Genomic DNA, 17207 nt, shown 5'->3' with positions numbered 1-17207 from the left:
GTGCAAGTAATTCAAGTTATAAACTGACATATAAGATGCCTTAATTAATACATGCTGTTACTACAGCATGGAGGCATCCATACTGTGAAAAAATGGGGACAGAACTGACTTAATTTTGATGTAAGCAGAAGTAAGCCATTTTCTTTGAGTAATGTCCCGCTCAGTCAGTGCAGTTGTCACGTACAGTGAATGGTTGTAACTTAACTTAAATAGTTCTGTTACATTCAAAGTCTCTTCCTTCTAAACATGCCAATGCTAAGGTTTGTAGTATTAGCTTTGCTAATTTGAGAACTTATATATCTGCAAAATTATCAACATGTTTCCACTATTCTCCATTTTTACTCTGCAGGCAAGAAATGTTGGTTGCCTTGGGTACATCAAGCTACTCTGGTGCTTCGTTTCCAGATGTGCAGATTTAAAGTTGTTAAATATATCACATATAGGTGAGCATTTGCAGTGCCTGCACACTTTCATTCAGCTCGTGTAGGTGGCTTGTCACAGTCATATCCACCAAAAAGTGCAGCTTTTAGAGCCACTCTCTTCCAGTTGTGGGTAGTTCAGGTCTTTGCTTTTCAGGAATGTTTTCGCGTGTTCGAAACAGACGACAAAGTGACGCAAAACCTCACCCCTGGACAGCCATCGGACTGCGTTGTGTAGCAGGAGGTCAGAATATTCGCAATGCACGGAACTGACGGTGGTTCGATTTCCATCAGCCACCTGCCTAGCGGTCCGCTGCCCTGCTGGTAGAAACGTGTGTCGCAGGCTATGACGCAAATCTTCGTTGACAGAAATGTTGAATTTTAATATTTATTCTACACATTCTTACAGCATTGGAAAACGTTAAGAATGTTTGTGTCTTGTTTTTCCTCCTACAGAAACCATATTAAAAAAATATATATATTTCTCTCCCCCATCTTTTTACATTATCAAACATTTTTGAAAATGCTCCAGGGAGCCACTAGGGCAGCGCTAGAGAGCCGCATGCGGCTCCTGAGCCGCGGGTTGCCGACCGCCTCTCTAGTGGGTCTAGATGACCCAACTCCCAATGTCAAAGTGCCTAGGATAGCACAAGGGTTAATGTGAGTAGTACCACTTTGAGGCCATTTTCTTTAGTGGGCACAGATTCGTTGGCCATTGCATGCTGAACTGTGAGGGTAAGTACCCCCTTTACAGTGCCAGCATAAAGCAGACCTCATAAATGGAGAAAGGAAATCATTGTTACGACTCGTGACCGAAGGAACCCAAACGCAGGAAGGAGGAACTCGAACTCAAGTAGACTGTCACAGATTTACTCGAAATCTCAAAGAAGTCAAACATCCAGTTGTACAAACAAACAGGACTCTGCGACACTGAAAACAACAAGGACAGAAACTTAAATAACAAACCACATAATCAGGAAACTGAAAACAGCTGAGAGAAACAGGTGAACACACAGAAGGGGGAGGAGGAGGGTGCAGCTGCCAGCTGATCCATGACATAACCCCCCTCACAAAGTCCGGCTCCCAGACGGACCCCGACGAGGCTGATCAGGGTGGTCACGGTGGAAACGGGCAATCAAGTTTGGGTCGAGGACGTGGCGCTCTGGCACCCACTGACGATCAGCAGGGCCGTAACCCTCCCAGTCCACCAGATACTGGACGCCTCGACCAACCCTCCTGGAGGCGAGGAGTTCCCGAATAGTATACACAGGATCTCCATCCACAATACGAGGTGCAGGGGGGGGCACGGAAGGAGGCTGAAGAGGTGAGTCCTTTGCAGGCTTGAGTTTGCTGACGTGGAACACCGGGTGAACTCTGAGAGTACGGGGCAGACCAAGCCTGACTGCCACAGGGTTGACGATCTCAATTATGGGGTAAGGACCAATGTAGCGAGGCATCAGCTTCCTAGAGCCCCCTTTGAGTGGAATGTCTGCGGAAGAGAGCCACACTCGATCTCCCACCTTGTATTCAGGGGCGGCAGTCCTCCGGCGGTTGGCGACAGCGGTAAACCTCTCTTGGTTTCTCAGCAACCGGAGTCGGAAGTCCTCCCAAAAACGACGACAACGCCTCACAAATGCAGCAGGACCCGAAACCGAGGCCGCCTGCTCCTGGTGTGGGAAGAGAGGCGGTTGGTAGCCGTAAGCTGCTTGGAAGGGGGAAAAACCGGTGGTATTGATGAGAGAGTTGTGTGAATATTCTGCCCAGGGGAGATGAGATGACCAGGTGTTGGGGTTCTTTGAGCACATAGCTCGTAGAGTGGTCTCTAGATCTTGGTTGAACCTCTCTACCTGGCCATTGGTCTGGGGGTGGAAACCGGAACTTAGACTGACCTTGACTCCCAACATTTTACAGAACTCCCTCCAGTAAGAAGCTACAAACTGAGGCCCACGATCAGAAACTATGTTCTGCGGAAGACCGTGCAGACGAAAAACGTGTTTTGTCACCAATACTGCCATCTCCTTGGCTGATGGTAGCCCCTGTAGTGGTATAGCATGAACCAGCTTGGAAAATCTGTCCACTATCGTCATTATGACTGTTTTTCCCTTCGAGCTGGGCAGACCGGTGACGAAATCCATAGCAATATGGGACCACGGCCTGGAGGGTACGGGAAGAGGTTGAAGAAAACCAGCAGGGGGAGTTCTGGGAGTTTTTACACTGGCACACACAGGACAGGAGGCAACAAATGCCCTTATGTCTGAAGACATGGTGGGCCACCAGAATCCTTGGGCCACCAGGAAGGCAGTTCTCATAACTCCAGGGTGGCAGGCTAACCGGGACGAATGTCCCCACTTTAGGACTGACGGACGAAGACTGGAAGGAACAAACAGACAGTCTGCCGGACAACCTGGTGGTATATTTGCAGGATCAGAAACCAAGGCCTTGACCCTGCGTTCCAAGGACCACCATGTAGCACCCAGAACTAAATGAGACGGGACAATGGGGCTGGCTGTAGTTGAATCTCCACCCTCCTCTCTCTGATGTAGACGAGACAGGGCGTCCGGCTTGGTGTTCTTGCTGCCAGGGCGATAAGAAAGGGTGAAGGCAAAACGGTCAAAAAACAGAGCCCACCTAGCTTGGCGAGGGCTTAGGCGTTTGGCAGTCCTGATATACTCCAGATTCTTGTGGTCCGTCCACACAAGAAATGGTTTCTCAGCACCCTCCAGCCAATGACGCCACTCCTCAAGGGCTAGTTTAACAGCAAGTAGTTCTCTGTTCCCAATGTCGTAATTTCTTTCTGCAGGAGAGAGCTTGCAGGAGAAATACGCGCAGGGATGGACTTTATTATCAGACGCCCTCTGAGATAAAACAGCCCCCACCCCCGTCTCAGACGCATCCACCTCCACAATAAATTGTTTGGAGGGATCAGGCTGAGTCAGGACGGGAGCTGCAGAGAAGCGTCTTTTCAGCTCGGAAAATGCTTTGTCTGCGCCCTTATCCCAGATAAAAGGTACCTTAGCTGATGTGAGTCCATGCAGAGGTGCAGCCACGTCACTGAAGTTTCTAATGAACCGCCTGTAGAAGTTGGCAAACCCTAGGAATCGCTGAACTGGTTTGCGTCCAGTAGGAACAGGCCACTCCAGAACGGCCCTCACTTTGTCCTGGTCCATGAGAACTGATCCAGGTGAGATCACATGGCCAAGGAACTTTGTGTGTGTTGTGTGGAATTCACACTTCTCGGCCTTACAATACAGGTGGTTCTCAAGGAGGCGCTGGAGTACGGCTCGGACGTGCTGCACATGGGTCCCGAGATCTGGAGAAAAGATCAAAATATCGTCCAGATATACAAACACGAACTTATTCAACATGTCCTTGAGCACATCGTTAATAAGACTCTGAAAAACAGCAGGTGCGTTTGTGAGCCCGAAAGGCATAACCAAATATTCAAAGTGGCCATTAGGGGTATTAAAGCCAGTCTTCCACTCATCCCCCTCACGTATACGGACAAGGTGGTACGCACTTCGGAGGTCCAATTTGGTGAAGATCTGGGCCCCCTTTAATTGATCAAAGGCAGTCTGTAATAGGGGTAAGGGGTAAGTGTTCCGAGCAGTGATGCAGTTCAACCCCCTGTAGTCGATGCAAGGACGCAACCCCCCGTCTCGTTTGCCCACAAAAAAAAATCCTGCTCCTGCAGGAGATGAAGAGGGACGAATGATGCCAGCCTGGAGACCCTCCTGGATGTATTCCTCCATAGCCTCCTGCTCAGGACGAGAGAGAGGATATACATGTCCCTTGGGTGGATGTGTTCCTGGCAGAAGATCTATGGCACAATCATAAGGACGGTGAGGGGGAAGGGACTTGGCAAGGATCTTGCTGAACACAGAACCAAGGTCATGGTATTCAGTAGGAACAGTGCTAAGATCCAAAGGTTCAGGGGAAGGTCTCTTGACTGAGGAGCGAATAGTGGCTGCAGTTAAACAGTTCAACAAACAAAACGAACTCCAAGACAATACACGTCCTGAAGTCCAGTCCATATGAGGGGTGTGTCTGCACAGCCAGGGAAAACCTAAGATAACCTGTGGTTTCAGCGATTCCACAACAAAAAATCTCCGCAGTTCAGTATGGTTACCTGACACAGTTATATGAATTTCAACCGTACGTGCAGACACTTTATGAATAACTGCCCCATTGATGGCATGAATATGCAAAACTGGAGCCAAATGTTCAACAGGAATCTTGAGTGTTTTTATTACTTCATGAGAAATGAAGTCGCCATCTGAACCAGAGTCAATTAAGGTCTTAAGCTCTTCCTGAACTCCTGCATAGTTTATTAAGACCTTAGTTGAAGGCCTTGAGGGAGAAGAAAAAGACGAAATCCGGCTCACCAGTTCCCTCCTTGCTGATGAACCCTGTCGTTTCCCGGGCAGTCGCGCACAAAATGTCCAGACCGTCCACAGTACAAACAAAGTCCAGCTCCCATACGGCGCCGCCGCTCAGCGGGCGTCAGACGTCCTGCACCCAGCTGCATGGGCTCCGGGGAAGGAACGAAATCCTGGCGAGGAGTGCTGGAACGGAGCGGAGGATCACTCACAGGAGGAAGCGGGCGAGGGCGGGGACTGGTGTTGCGGCGTCGCTCACGACCCCGTTCCCGCATCCTCCGATCAATACGAACTGCCAGATCGATCAGCTCCTCTAGGTCCTCTGGAATCTCCCTCGCCGCCAGCTCGTCCTTGAGGACGCTGGAGAGACCCTGGAGAAAAACGTCCACGAGTGCCTCATCCGCCCAGCGGGTGCTGGCGGCCAGGGTCCGGAACTCCACGGCGTAGTCAGAGGCGCTGCGCGGTCCCTGCTGGAGGCGAAGAAGCTCAGACGCGGCTGCTCGATGGGGTGTAGTAGGGTCGAACACAGTGAGGAGGTGGGTTGAAAATGCTCGGAAAGAGCGGCAAAGTTCTGCTCCGCGCTCCCACTCTGCCAAACCCCATCGTTTGGCTCTACCCGTCAGAAAGCTCAAAGCAAAAGCAACCTTGCTCTGCTCGGAGGGGAACTCGTCGGGGTTGAAATCAAAGTGGAGGCGACACGAGGTGATGAACGCCCGGCAGTCCTCAGCTGTTCCATCGAACGGCTCGGGATGGCCCAGTCTGGTTTGTCGGGTCGAAGGTGAAGGAACATGCTCCAGCCTGGAGAGACGATCGTGGAGCTGTTGCATCCCGGACATGAACCCACGCATCTCCTGAGCCAAGGCCAACAGCTCTTCACCGGCGGCGGAGCCTCCTTCACCCGATGATCCAGGTAAGTCCCTCAGCTGGGAACCTCCTGTTGGGTTGGTCATGGTCGCAGAGTAATGTTACGACTCGTGACCGAAGGAACCCAAACGCAGGAAGGAGGAACTCAAACTCGAACTCAAGTAGACTGTCACAGATTTACTCGAAATCTCAAAGAAGTCAAACATCCAGTTGTACAAACAAACAGGACTCTGCGACACTGAAAACAACAAGGACAGAAACTTAAATAACAAACCACATAATCAGGAAACTGAAAACAGCTGAGAGAAACAGGTGAACACACAGAAGGGGGAGGAGGAGGGTGCAGCTGCCAGCTGATCCATGACAATCATTGCTAATATTGGCAAAAGGGGTGAAACATTAGAGAAAGACAGAGGGGAAAATAGAACAGATGCCGTCATTGAATTGGCACAAAACAGAATTGGTGCCTTGCTTTGGTAGTTAAGAGCTCTTACGTTTGGTTGAGTAATTTTGTTTGTGTGAAAACAAAAGCATAATTAACAGTTCTCTCTCTTGTGCCAAATCTGAATATGTCAGTGGAAAGGAAGCTGAGCTGAACTTTCCGTTGTAGAGGATGTCTTCTTCAAAAAGGTTTTTTTAAACAAAAAAAAAGGTAAACAGCTTCTAGTGGTCAAGAATTTTGTCTTAATCTGCTAATATGTGGGACCCGTTTTTAGTTTATATCAAAAGAAAAGTGAAACAACAATGTAAATCTAAAATTCATTGACATTTGCTCATTTTCTGTAAAGAACATGAATTAAAATTCTGTACATTTTGACTGACGGGATACTGTAAACCCCACCCCATCGCTGCCCCCAAGCACCCCCACCTGCGAGAGCTCTGGTCAGGCACCGACAGGGCCGAGGCAGCCGGACCAGTCAGGGTCTGGCCTCAGTGGATGTCTGAGTTTCTGAGACCCATCTTGAACATCCTCTGTATAGTACAGGAAATTCTGTGAAGAGTTTTGAATTGGATTAGTTGCAAGTTTGGACTTACTGTCAGTTTAAAGGTGTTTGAACGTCTTCCTTGTACATTTTAAAAGGGCTGTTGACTAGCACACCCTTTTAATCTTCTTTTTCACATTTTTCTTGAGTGTGGAAGGCACTTTAATCATTGTGGCTCCTTTTCAGATTGTATAACCGTAGTGGTGGGAAAATAGGTTGGATTCAGTCTGCTAGGGAAAGTAAGCACTGCTGTCTTCAAAGATTATGTTTTGTGGCTTTCCTTTTTCCTTTTGTTTTTTTTTTTTTTCCTGGTGGAGGTCGTATGAGAAAATGTGCGACTAAAAGCAGATTTCAGACTGGGCAAAAAAATAACCTTAAGTACAAAGAGGTGGGAAAAAAGAAAAAAATAGTAAAAAGTGCCTTAAATTCCTCTTCCAACATCTCTGGATACTGAACAACAATAATAACAATGTATTGACGGATATTTTTCTCCTTCATGCCACAGCAAGTGACCTGTAACAGCCCCTTTCAGGAGATTGTATCCACTCAAATAGGTCCAGAAAATATATCTTATTATGGCCTGCAGGGATTTTCCCAGAAGAATAACCGCAACTGTTGGGTGAAAAGACTCGTTCCACTCGGTGAGAAAAAGGTCGGGCCAAATCCAATCCTTGTGGAACAACCTCAGAACTCAAGTGGGAATGTGACTAGAAAGCTTTGTTTTCCATGGCTTCGATTGGAAACCACAGCTTCAGAGGTTTAAGTTTTTTTTTGTCTGCAATATTTATGGAACCCAATCTGTTTTTGTTGTCATCAGAGATCATCTTCTGCTCCTTTGAGCTATGTCCTTATGAAGAATGCTTTCAGTAAACATTAATGTTTTTCTAGCATAGGAATGTTTGCTGCACTGTTAGATGTAGGGTTAAGTACATTAGCAAAAGCTTTAGGATTTGCTGGAACGCCACTCGGTGCAAAGAAAATGCAGACTGACAGATGCTCGCGCTTGTTTTCGTTGACCCAGTAAAGGTTTTTTTTAAGCCAAAGAAACAAACACTAGATTCTGATGTCTGACCTGAGAGCCACGTAGCAGTCAACGCGTGTGGCATACTTAGGTTGACACCCTGGCCTAATGTGCTGCTCGTCTTTCCCTCTGAAGAACCCCGACCCATGCACAGAACCGCGTTTGATGTCATGTAAACATCCACCTCGGCGTGCATTCATGCAACTGTCATGACGAGCGAGACATAAACAGACGCCGCTAAACCGAAACTGTTAAAAGATCTCGCTCAGGCAAGGGTCTGTTTGTGCGTGACAGAAAATGATGCAGAATGTCTGTTTGCACTCCAGCAGCACTTCATTGACATTCAAGGAAAGTACAATTTTACTTTGGCTTGTGTTGTGTTAGGGTGATCAATAGATATAATCTACTAATGGCGTGACTGTGTGTCCAATGGCCTTATGTCATCTGGAAAAATCTGCTCACTGTAGTGCTTTTTAAGCCAATGTCCTTTTTATTCTCATCCAGTGCTTGGCACCACACTCTTGTATGACTTGATAGCCTGGCAGTGGCTAATGTGTGCAAATTGTCATTGGAGTCTTTTTATATCAAGCACCAGTGCTCAGCATTTCTTTAGAAGGTGACTTCAGCATTTCTTCCCTTCCATCTCATTTACCGTGTAGATCCATTGTTGAATATACAGTAGGGGTCTGTAAAGCAGGAACTGCCCTTGTCTTAGCCCGTCCTTCAGATTGCAGCCCTCAGCAAGGATAGGAGGTGGTGAGGAGAGTATTTGAAATAAAATAAAAAAAACCTTCCATTTTTGTTTTTATCTTTCTTTCTCTTCAGGTTTTCCTGCCTTACAGATATATATTATATTTATATTTTATTTTGGCATTGGAAAAGAAATAGTCGTTCACACCTTTGTCAAATGTTATATATATTTTACTTTGTCAAATCCCAAACCACAAAAATATTTCCCATTTTACCTATTACATTAATTTGTTAATTAACCCTTGTGCTATCTTAGGCACTTTACCATTGGGAGTTGGGTCATCTAGACCCACTAAACAGTGCTCTGAACCTTTTTTCTTCAATGATTTGTGATCTTCACTGGTGTCCATGGATTACATGAAATCTTTCCACCTTTATCCACCTTTGTCATGGTAGGGAGAACACGTCAATGTAAGGTTGGGGTCAGCTTGGATAGCACAAGGGTTACATTGTTTTTGATGTGCTTTCACCAAAAAAAAAAAAAAAAAAGGAAGCATGTATTGAGTCACAGACTGGTTAAATGTCAGACAATATTTTCATGGACCGATCTGTACGAGGCTGAAGTGGGCGTCCAATTCCTTTTAACATCCAGTTTCTCTTACCTTTTGAGGGTAAAGTTGATCTCCATCCTCTGTAAAAGATCTGCAGCTGCCTTAAACTTTATTTATACTCTAGATTTTGTAAAGGAAACCATTAAAACGTGATATAGATGATTTTCCCCTATAACCTATAGGTCACACACCAACTTAAGCCTCGTCGGACTTTTAAGGTGTGACAGAAAAATGAATACATACAAAAACCTGTCGTTTCTAAATATAATTATAAGCATGAATTTGAGCAACTTTATTAGCAGCATCCACGTAACATCGTTCAGCTGGTTGCTGATTATTATGCATAATTACTATGGTGTGTGGCAACAACTGACACAATAAATTCTAATTTGGAGTAAAGAGTCCTGGGTTTTTTTATTAAATGCAGATTTCTTTCTTATTTGAATTTAAAGCTTCTTCTTTCTTTTCCTCAACGGCTTTTTTTCTGCCAAAAGAAACTTTTCAAATACATTGATTTCAATTTAGCTATGGGTGGAGCTGCTTTAAGAAAGGACTGGATGGAATTTTGACACGTAACCAAGCGACTTGACATTCGTCAAGAATGAGTCCAGTAGTTTTCCAAATAAAAAACTTGCTTCAGAATCGGATGTGAGCTAAAACGTAAAACCGTCCCAGTGTACCAAGTGTCCCACAGACCGGTACCGGTCCAAGGGGTTGGGAAAACTGTATTAACACAAACTAAACTGTATTCATTCATTTTATCCCTGCATACTCTTATTGGCTGGGGTGACGGGGCTTGATGGAGCCCTATTTGTTTTTGGGCAAAACAAAAATTAATTTGTCTTTACTTTAAAGTTTGCCTAAAAACTTCCCAGCTACCCTAAATTAAGATTTTTAAATTAACCACACATGGATGTAATAAAACAGGACATTGGTAAAAAAAAAAAAAAAAAATTATAATAATCATACAAGTAATTCAAGGATGCCATTGGGTCGTGGCTAGTACGTTGCACTGGGAAAAACCTGGTTTTATCATCTAAAAATGTGAACCCAGGTTTCTGTCTGGCCATATAGGTTACTTGATTAATTATTTTAATATGTACTTTTAAAGCTTCGTCAATACTCCCGAGTTCTCAAAGAATGTAAAGCTTGCGTGATTAAACAGTGATTCATCTGATTTCCTTTCAGCATCTTGGCCTTGTAAGGACAATATTGCAGCATCCCTGTTGATAGGAGTTGTTAATCACAGCTCAAGCCACCAGATGTCTTCAATTTCCTGTCTTTTATTTATTGTCACAATGGTAATTCACTTTACTGTGAAATAGATGAGGGTACAGCGAAGAACTGCAAGCAGCTTGAGAGCGTTACAAGGCTTTTGTTTACATTATCTAAATGACAAGATCTGGGTGAGACATGGCTTCACACACCACACTGCTGATGTGAAGATCGTTTTTGAGGAAGCAGCTGCGTTTTCCAGCCTACGTAGCAGCACATTGTAAACTCCACTAATAGCTTATTAATTGTACATGCACCGCCTGGGGTCACATCAGCTGTCTGTGGTCAAATTGGTTGTTATTGTACAAGAGGTCATTATTGTAAAGAAGAACATGTTCTTAATAGGTTACCTGGTGAAATAAAGTTTAAATTATTAATAATAATAAAAATACAGGCTTGGTGAAAGACCCACCCCAATAAAAATAGTATTTTTGGTGTTTTTAACTACTTCTGTCCATTTTTCTCATGATGAAAGACAAACATAAAGAAAACTAAACTCAAAAGGATTTCTGTATATAAATTGTTGGGATTCAGGGGCAGATATAAAAAGGCTGTTTGAAAAAGCTTGATGTGGTGTAAACTGATGGGCCAAAAGTTTTCTGCTCTGCTCCATTGAGATGCAACCATTTGCAGACAAACAGATCCATGTACAGTACGTCTTTGTTTTCTTTGTCTGAGCGCACAGCTTCGAAATTGTTTGCCATTTTTGCTGCACTGCTAATGTCAGGCTGAGACTGTGAGGGGCTGTAAGCTGGCAGGAGAGCGGGTAAACAAAGGAATGATGGAAGTGTTGGGGGGCTCACCAATGCCCCCCCCCCAACAACTCAGAGGTGAATTTGCGATGAACTACTGCCGCTCTGTTGAAACTGTCCCAGAAAAATTACATTTTGGCTAAAAACTGCATAATCATAATTAAAAGACCATTTGGGACGTTTTCAAAATAGATACAAGGCGATCAGAGTGGGACTTGAAAACAAAATTCTTTTTTTCAGCTCACTAGCCTTTTTTATAAATGTTTAAGGATTTTCTAACAAAAGTGTTTTTATTTCAAAAATGTGCATAAAAGCACAATCTCATTTTTTCTTCCGTATTATCCCACACCTTTTTGCTTTTTGAAAAGGAGGCATTTAAATGCTCTATAGAGGAAATATTAAAGGAAAGCTGGTTTATCATCACCTAAATGCGGTTTGAGAATAAACTCCTTTTTCACTGGAGTTGCTTTTTAGTTCGCATGGATCGTCACATCCAATTACTGTATTCAACAGGCCTCTTCACTTGTAGGCTTGCTTCTGGCTATTGTGTTTGATCAGGTATACTTTTGACTCATGTAGGATCAGCTAATTGTCTGTTCGACCTTGAACAGGCTGGAGGGAACTTGGACAGGAAACTCTCTTGCACAATAAATTCATTTCATTCTCTTTTTTTTTTTACCGTCTCTCTCCACTTGAATGACAAGCACCATTCCTCACATTAAACTACTTTTTCAAAAACACATGAAAGGTGCAATAAATGGTTACAGCCAGCCTTTCTTTTTTACTTCCCGCTAGTCTTTTGATGGAAATGTAGTTCTGAATTTCAAGCTTTGTGGCTTTTCATAGCTGCCACTTTAAATGTCATTCTGATAGTATGAATGTGATTGTGCCGATGTAATAGAACAACCTATCTGGAACCATGATCTAAAATGAATAAAGATGAAAACAAGTTTACTGTGTGTACACTCTCACCCCCTAACACGTTCTGTCTGTAGGAATAAACATATTGGGAGGTGTTTGTCTTGCAGAAACCTTATACTTGCATATTTTCCTTTTTACTTGCATGCTTTAGTCATAACTATCCTTAAGTGTGGATATGGGTTGTCTGCTAAAAATGGGCAAACCTGCAAGAAATATCAAGGTCGTAGACCACTCGGTGACCCCACAGAGCGAAAATGTTTAAGCATATTTTTTCATGGGATTGCAGTGGGTGACAAGTCATAGCAAACACTAATGCAACATGCAAGGGTAAGTAAGGGGGATTTGGTACAATGCTGACCATTAGAAATATGGAAACTAGACAGTCAGAGCATAGTTTGTGCGGGCGTTCCACGGTAACCTCTGTATCACCTGCACACCCTGTCCATTGAGCGTTTGCATGCGTCCAATAAGGAGCCAGTTTCTGCACCTTATCAATGACTAGAGTGTGGAGTGAGGATACCACATGACAGCATCACCTATACGTCATAAGTGCGTGTAACTTACATTATCGTTACAAATACTTAACGATACACTTACCACACACACACAACAACGGTAAGTTCCATTTCCATGACGTCTCTTAAGGTGTCCATTAAAAATCACGGAGAAACTTTAAGACACTGCTGCGCTTCCTCTAAGATGCAGCCGCTCCTGTCTACGACCCCAGACAAGCCCAGACAACCCGAAACTCTGGAGGACCCATACAGGTCAACCCCTGTACATGTGAATAAGGCGTAACCCTAGTGCTATCCTATGACCCTACCCTTACATTGACGTGTTCTCCCTACCATGACAAAGGTGGATAAAGGTGGAAAGATTTCATGTAATCCATGGACACCAGTGAAGATCACAAATCATTGAAGAAAAAAGGTTCAGAGCACTGTCTAGTGGGTCTAGATGACCCAACTCCCAATGTTGAAGTGCCTTGGATAGCACAAGGGTTAAGGAAGGAGCATCTCCTATTACCCTAATGCACACTAAAAGATAAAACAAGATAGCATTATGTCAAGGAGTCACAATACCAGTCCTTCAGAATGCATGAGGAAAGATGTTTCTTATATTTTTCAGCTCAAATTATTCCTGTTTGAAGTCAATGCAAGCACTATATATGATTAGAAGTCATCTATCCGGATCTGCATCTTTAGTTCAGTTTTTTTCCTATTTGGTTAATTAAATTTACTGTTTTGTTTTTGCTTTGCTTTCTGCAGTCCCAATTTAGCTTTCATTGTTTTATTTCCAAGCTAATTATTTTCAATTGTTTTCACATTCAGTCTTCCCTTCTCTTCATTATATCTTGGTTGTGTCTTTATGGTTTGAAGTAGCTGGCTGCCAGTTCTAGCAGTTATTGGGGTTTGAGTCCAACAGGATTCTGAGTCAAGCATAGTGAAGCAGTGTTGTTGGAGGGGAAAAAAACTGAAGTGACCATACCTAAGAAAGGAAAGAAGAAACTTGACCCTGTAAGATGGTCTGAAGAAAGACAAGGTCTGGCTGTGGCTAAGTGAAAGTCAGATGGTATAAATACACCAAAGCTTTGGGGTTTGAAGCAGAAAGCAGGTGTGAACAATTTTCCTGCTAATTAAAATACACAAAAAGAAGGACAGAGCTCTAAGCAGGTCAGCTAAAACTCAAATAAACTAAACTAAAAACCTAGAAACACAAGTGAAATGATAGATAAGTGCTTACAACAATAAACAAACTAAAACAAACATGCATGCTGGTGTTTGAGTCACCTTTTTTCGAACGCTCAGAAAGCTGTTCATCCTCTCAGGCAGAGACACAGTTGCACTGAAAAGTTTCTTGGTTTAATATGAAATCCCTCACTTTTAACAGTCTTACGTCTGCAACGTCTTATCCGTTGAGGTAGTTTCTCGTGCCAGATACCCAAAGGCATTCTTGGTCGGCGGCCATGTTTGTTCATTTTGTTGTGTTTAGTGCTGTGGCATCTCAAAGCTGCTTCCAAACTAATGACTCCTCATGAAAAATTAATCAGGAGAGAGTTTCCAAAAAGGTGGTGTTTACAAAAGCAATGGAAGACATTAATTAGCCATGTCACAGCAGGGAAAGAAGACTTGAAGCACCATATGAACCTCTCTGGCACTCAGACTGAGCAGGTCTTCTGCTCGTGCTAAAGATTGGGGCGTTTTGCACACAGACATTTTTATGTTGTGCAAATTTTCCTATGTGCAGTCCCTCAGAAAACAGCAACCTCAAACCCAAAATACTCTCTTTCGAATGACAAGCTTCAGACAAAGCTGCTTCAGGCTGCACCTTCTTTTTGGTTTGCTAAAGAAGAACAGTTTTGGAGAAAGGTGTGCTGTGAATTATCATTCGTATCTCCGATGGCAGTGAGACAGTTGGTTAGCTGTGAAGAAACGGGCAGAAACAAGACAGCTGAGACAGCAGAGCAAATCCACCTGCCATCATCAAAGGGCATCAAAGCTCCAGCTCTCAATGCAGAATCTGTGTGGTTGTAGCACTTTTTCCCCCCCATTGCTACATGAGTAGTTTCACATCAAACCACTTCAAACTACTTTATCAACATTTAGTTTTGTGAAGAAGCTGCAGGAACATGGGACATACTTCTCTTTAGGTCCATCTATAGTTCCTACTTTTAAACCTGCAGAGAATACGACGCAGCTAGATTACTGGCCTTGTTTCAAAAGGCTTGTGTAATCCTGAGCAGCTTCCAGTGAAGGAACATCTCTCAGCCCATACTGAGCTGCTAGCTCTGTTATTTCAGTATTCAAAACAAATACAACTGTCTTTGTTATTCCACCAGCCAGCCACCTCCGCTCTACAGAAACTATGTCCTAGAAAACCACACAGGTTTTTCACATTTTTGGTTAAACTGGCACTGGGAACGCTTTAACAATAGATCAAAAGATGATTGGAGTGGGACCTTTAAGTTGCTTTTATTTATTTTTTTTACTGTCCACTATGGTTTATGGTTCACATGGCGACTAACGTGCTCGTGTTTGACCTCTGCTACAACATGTCTACCTTTTTCCAGAGGACCAGCTGCCCCCTGGTTTCCCCACCATAGACATGGGCCCACAGTTGAAAGTGGTAGAGCGAACACGCACTGCCACCATGCTCTGTGCTGCCAGCGGCAACCCTGACCCAGATATCTCCTGGTTCAAAGACTTTCTCCCTGTCAACACCAGCAACAACAATGGCCGCATTAAACAGCTCAGATCAGGTAGGTTTCCTCAGCTGAAAACTCTGTTTCAAAGCAAGAAACCGTCTTTCTTGTTTCTTCTATCTGATGTATTACTCCAACTGTTTTTCGGTTCTTTCATTTTCCTCTTCTTCCCATATTTTAACTTCTCTTTTGGCTTTTATTTCTTTTAGGTAATGGCATTGTTTTCTACTATTTCCTGTCCTTTATTCTACGTACATCCCCGCTGTGTTTTGTCTGTGTGTGTTTCCCTTTGTCTTCCAGTGTTGTCATGGCCTGTTGGGATGTCCTGCCCCTTCTGTATTTGCTGGCTAACGTCTGCCCCCATTGCTCACTCCTGTGACTTTTTACAATGACTTATTTTGCTGGTTTTTGGTCATTCACCGTCCACTGCATTGGTGCAGTAGTTTTTTAAGAATCATGATCTTCATTCTTTAAAAGACAATACTCCACACTTGGCTTCATGCAGAACCCACTAACAAGTGTACGTGCTTTAAAAATAGGAAATCATCATTATCCTACAAATGTTCCTAAAATGTTTGCTGCAGTTTTAGGTGAAAAAAAAATAAATAATTTTGAACACTAATTAGCCACAGCAGTGCGTAAACCTTCATCAAGCTTTTGTTACCCCTTGATTTTTGACTTTACAGCCCCTGCTTCAGTGTTAAGATGTCAGCTTTGTCTCTTTTTATTTTTTTTATTATTTTGCCTGTATCGCAACCCCCCAGTACCTGCTCCAGTATCCAGAGTTTGATTTCAACATCTTACAAGAAACTACTTTAGTACTTGTGCATTAAAATCCCACAAATGGTCTTAGAGCTTTGTTGCTAACAGGTGGTTGTACGTTAGTCCCCGCCCCCAAAATGTTAATATTTAGGGGCTAGGGCATAATTCCATTAACCCTTTAACCTCGGATTTGTCGCAGCAAAACCTAAATAACACATGCTCTTTGACCTACCGTAACTTTAGGACCATTAATGCGATCTTTGTGTGTTGCATATCAGCGCAAAGCTTCAGTATCTGCTGAAATTATGTTAATTGCGTAAACCAGGTATGTCCAAAGTCTGGCCTATGGGCTAAATACAGCCTTCTTTCATAAAACTTCTTTCATGAAATCAACAATATGCAGCCCTGGCATTTTCTAAAAACTGCGTGTACTATTTCTTGATTTTGTTCAGATAAATTAAGTTTCAAACCATTGTAAACCTTTGGTAACACTGTCTTTTTTATTATTATGTCAACCCTGCTGTGACATTTTCTACCTCATTTCTACAATGTCAACTTTAAATGAAAAAAAAAAAAAAAACATTGACAGTTATGGACACCGTTTTGAGAACAAGTGGAAATTGGTATATTTTTTTCAGTGAAACATGATACAACTTTGTCTTCCTAATATGCCAACTCACTGTAGGTGTTTTCAATAAGGTCATTATCAATAGGCAGACAGGATATGCTAACTACAACAAGCTAACTGGGAATTAATGGCATGAAAAATTGACAGATCCACAATAATTTGATAAAAACATGGTAAGATTGATTTGTTTTCTATGTAAACAAATGAAAAGTAATCCATTGCAATGAAATTCTTATTTAATAATTCATTTGTTTTTAATGTTATTAAAATGGATGAAGAAAGTCCAGAGCTACGAGCTCTCCTTGGTTTTCATCTCACCAAATCTTGCAGACAGTTTGGACACCCCTGGAGTAAACGGTTGAAGAGTGACGGTAGTAACTAATGTCAACATTGGAGCTAAAGCTCCGGTGTTAGAAGGGTTATGGGCTTTTTTCAAGTTGTGAGGAAGATTTGCAGCCACCATATTAATGGCAACATGAACAAAAACTGGCAGATGTGTGCAAAAATGGGACTCTAGCGCTATTTCCGGGATACTAATGCACAAGCCCTAAAATCACTATATTTTTCTAAATCTGCTATATTAATTTACTGTTTTATGTGCCAGCTAACAAAAGAAGCATATATCTTTTATATGGAAAGAAAAAAAGAAGTCTTGTTTGTTTGACCACTCGTCTTCACGGATTTCACAGCTGTCCTTTGTTTA

At 43.1% G+C, this 17207-nt stretch overlaps 1 protein-coding gene across 50 annotated transcripts in view; it reads left to right on the top strand.

Annotated features, from left to right (window-relative positions):
- LOC101165843 (receptor-type tyrosine-protein phosphatase delta) overlaps window positions 1-17207 on the top strand; it is a 496394-nt gene that overhangs the window by 425952 nt on the left and 53235 nt on the right. For all 50 annotated transcript variants that reach the window (XM_078936119.1, XM_078936115.1, XM_023966324.2 and 47 more), the window contains one exon: window positions 14983-15171. In XM_078936119.1, the coding sequence (XP_078792245.1) occupies window positions 14983-15171 (189 nt within the window). The remainder of the gene's footprint in view (window positions 1-14982; window positions 15172-17207) is intronic.

The sequence above is a fragment of the Oryzias latipes genome, chromosome 18 (assembly GCF_053564925.1).
Source record: "Oryzias latipes strain Hd-rR chromosome 18, Olatipes_Hd-rR_3.1".
NCBI classification, from domain to species: Eukaryota; Metazoa; Chordata; class Actinopteri; order Beloniformes; family Adrianichthyidae; genus Oryzias; species Oryzias latipes.
The sequence above is the reverse complement of the archived record's forward strand: the minus strand, read 5'-3'. Positions and strand labels throughout refer to the sequence as shown.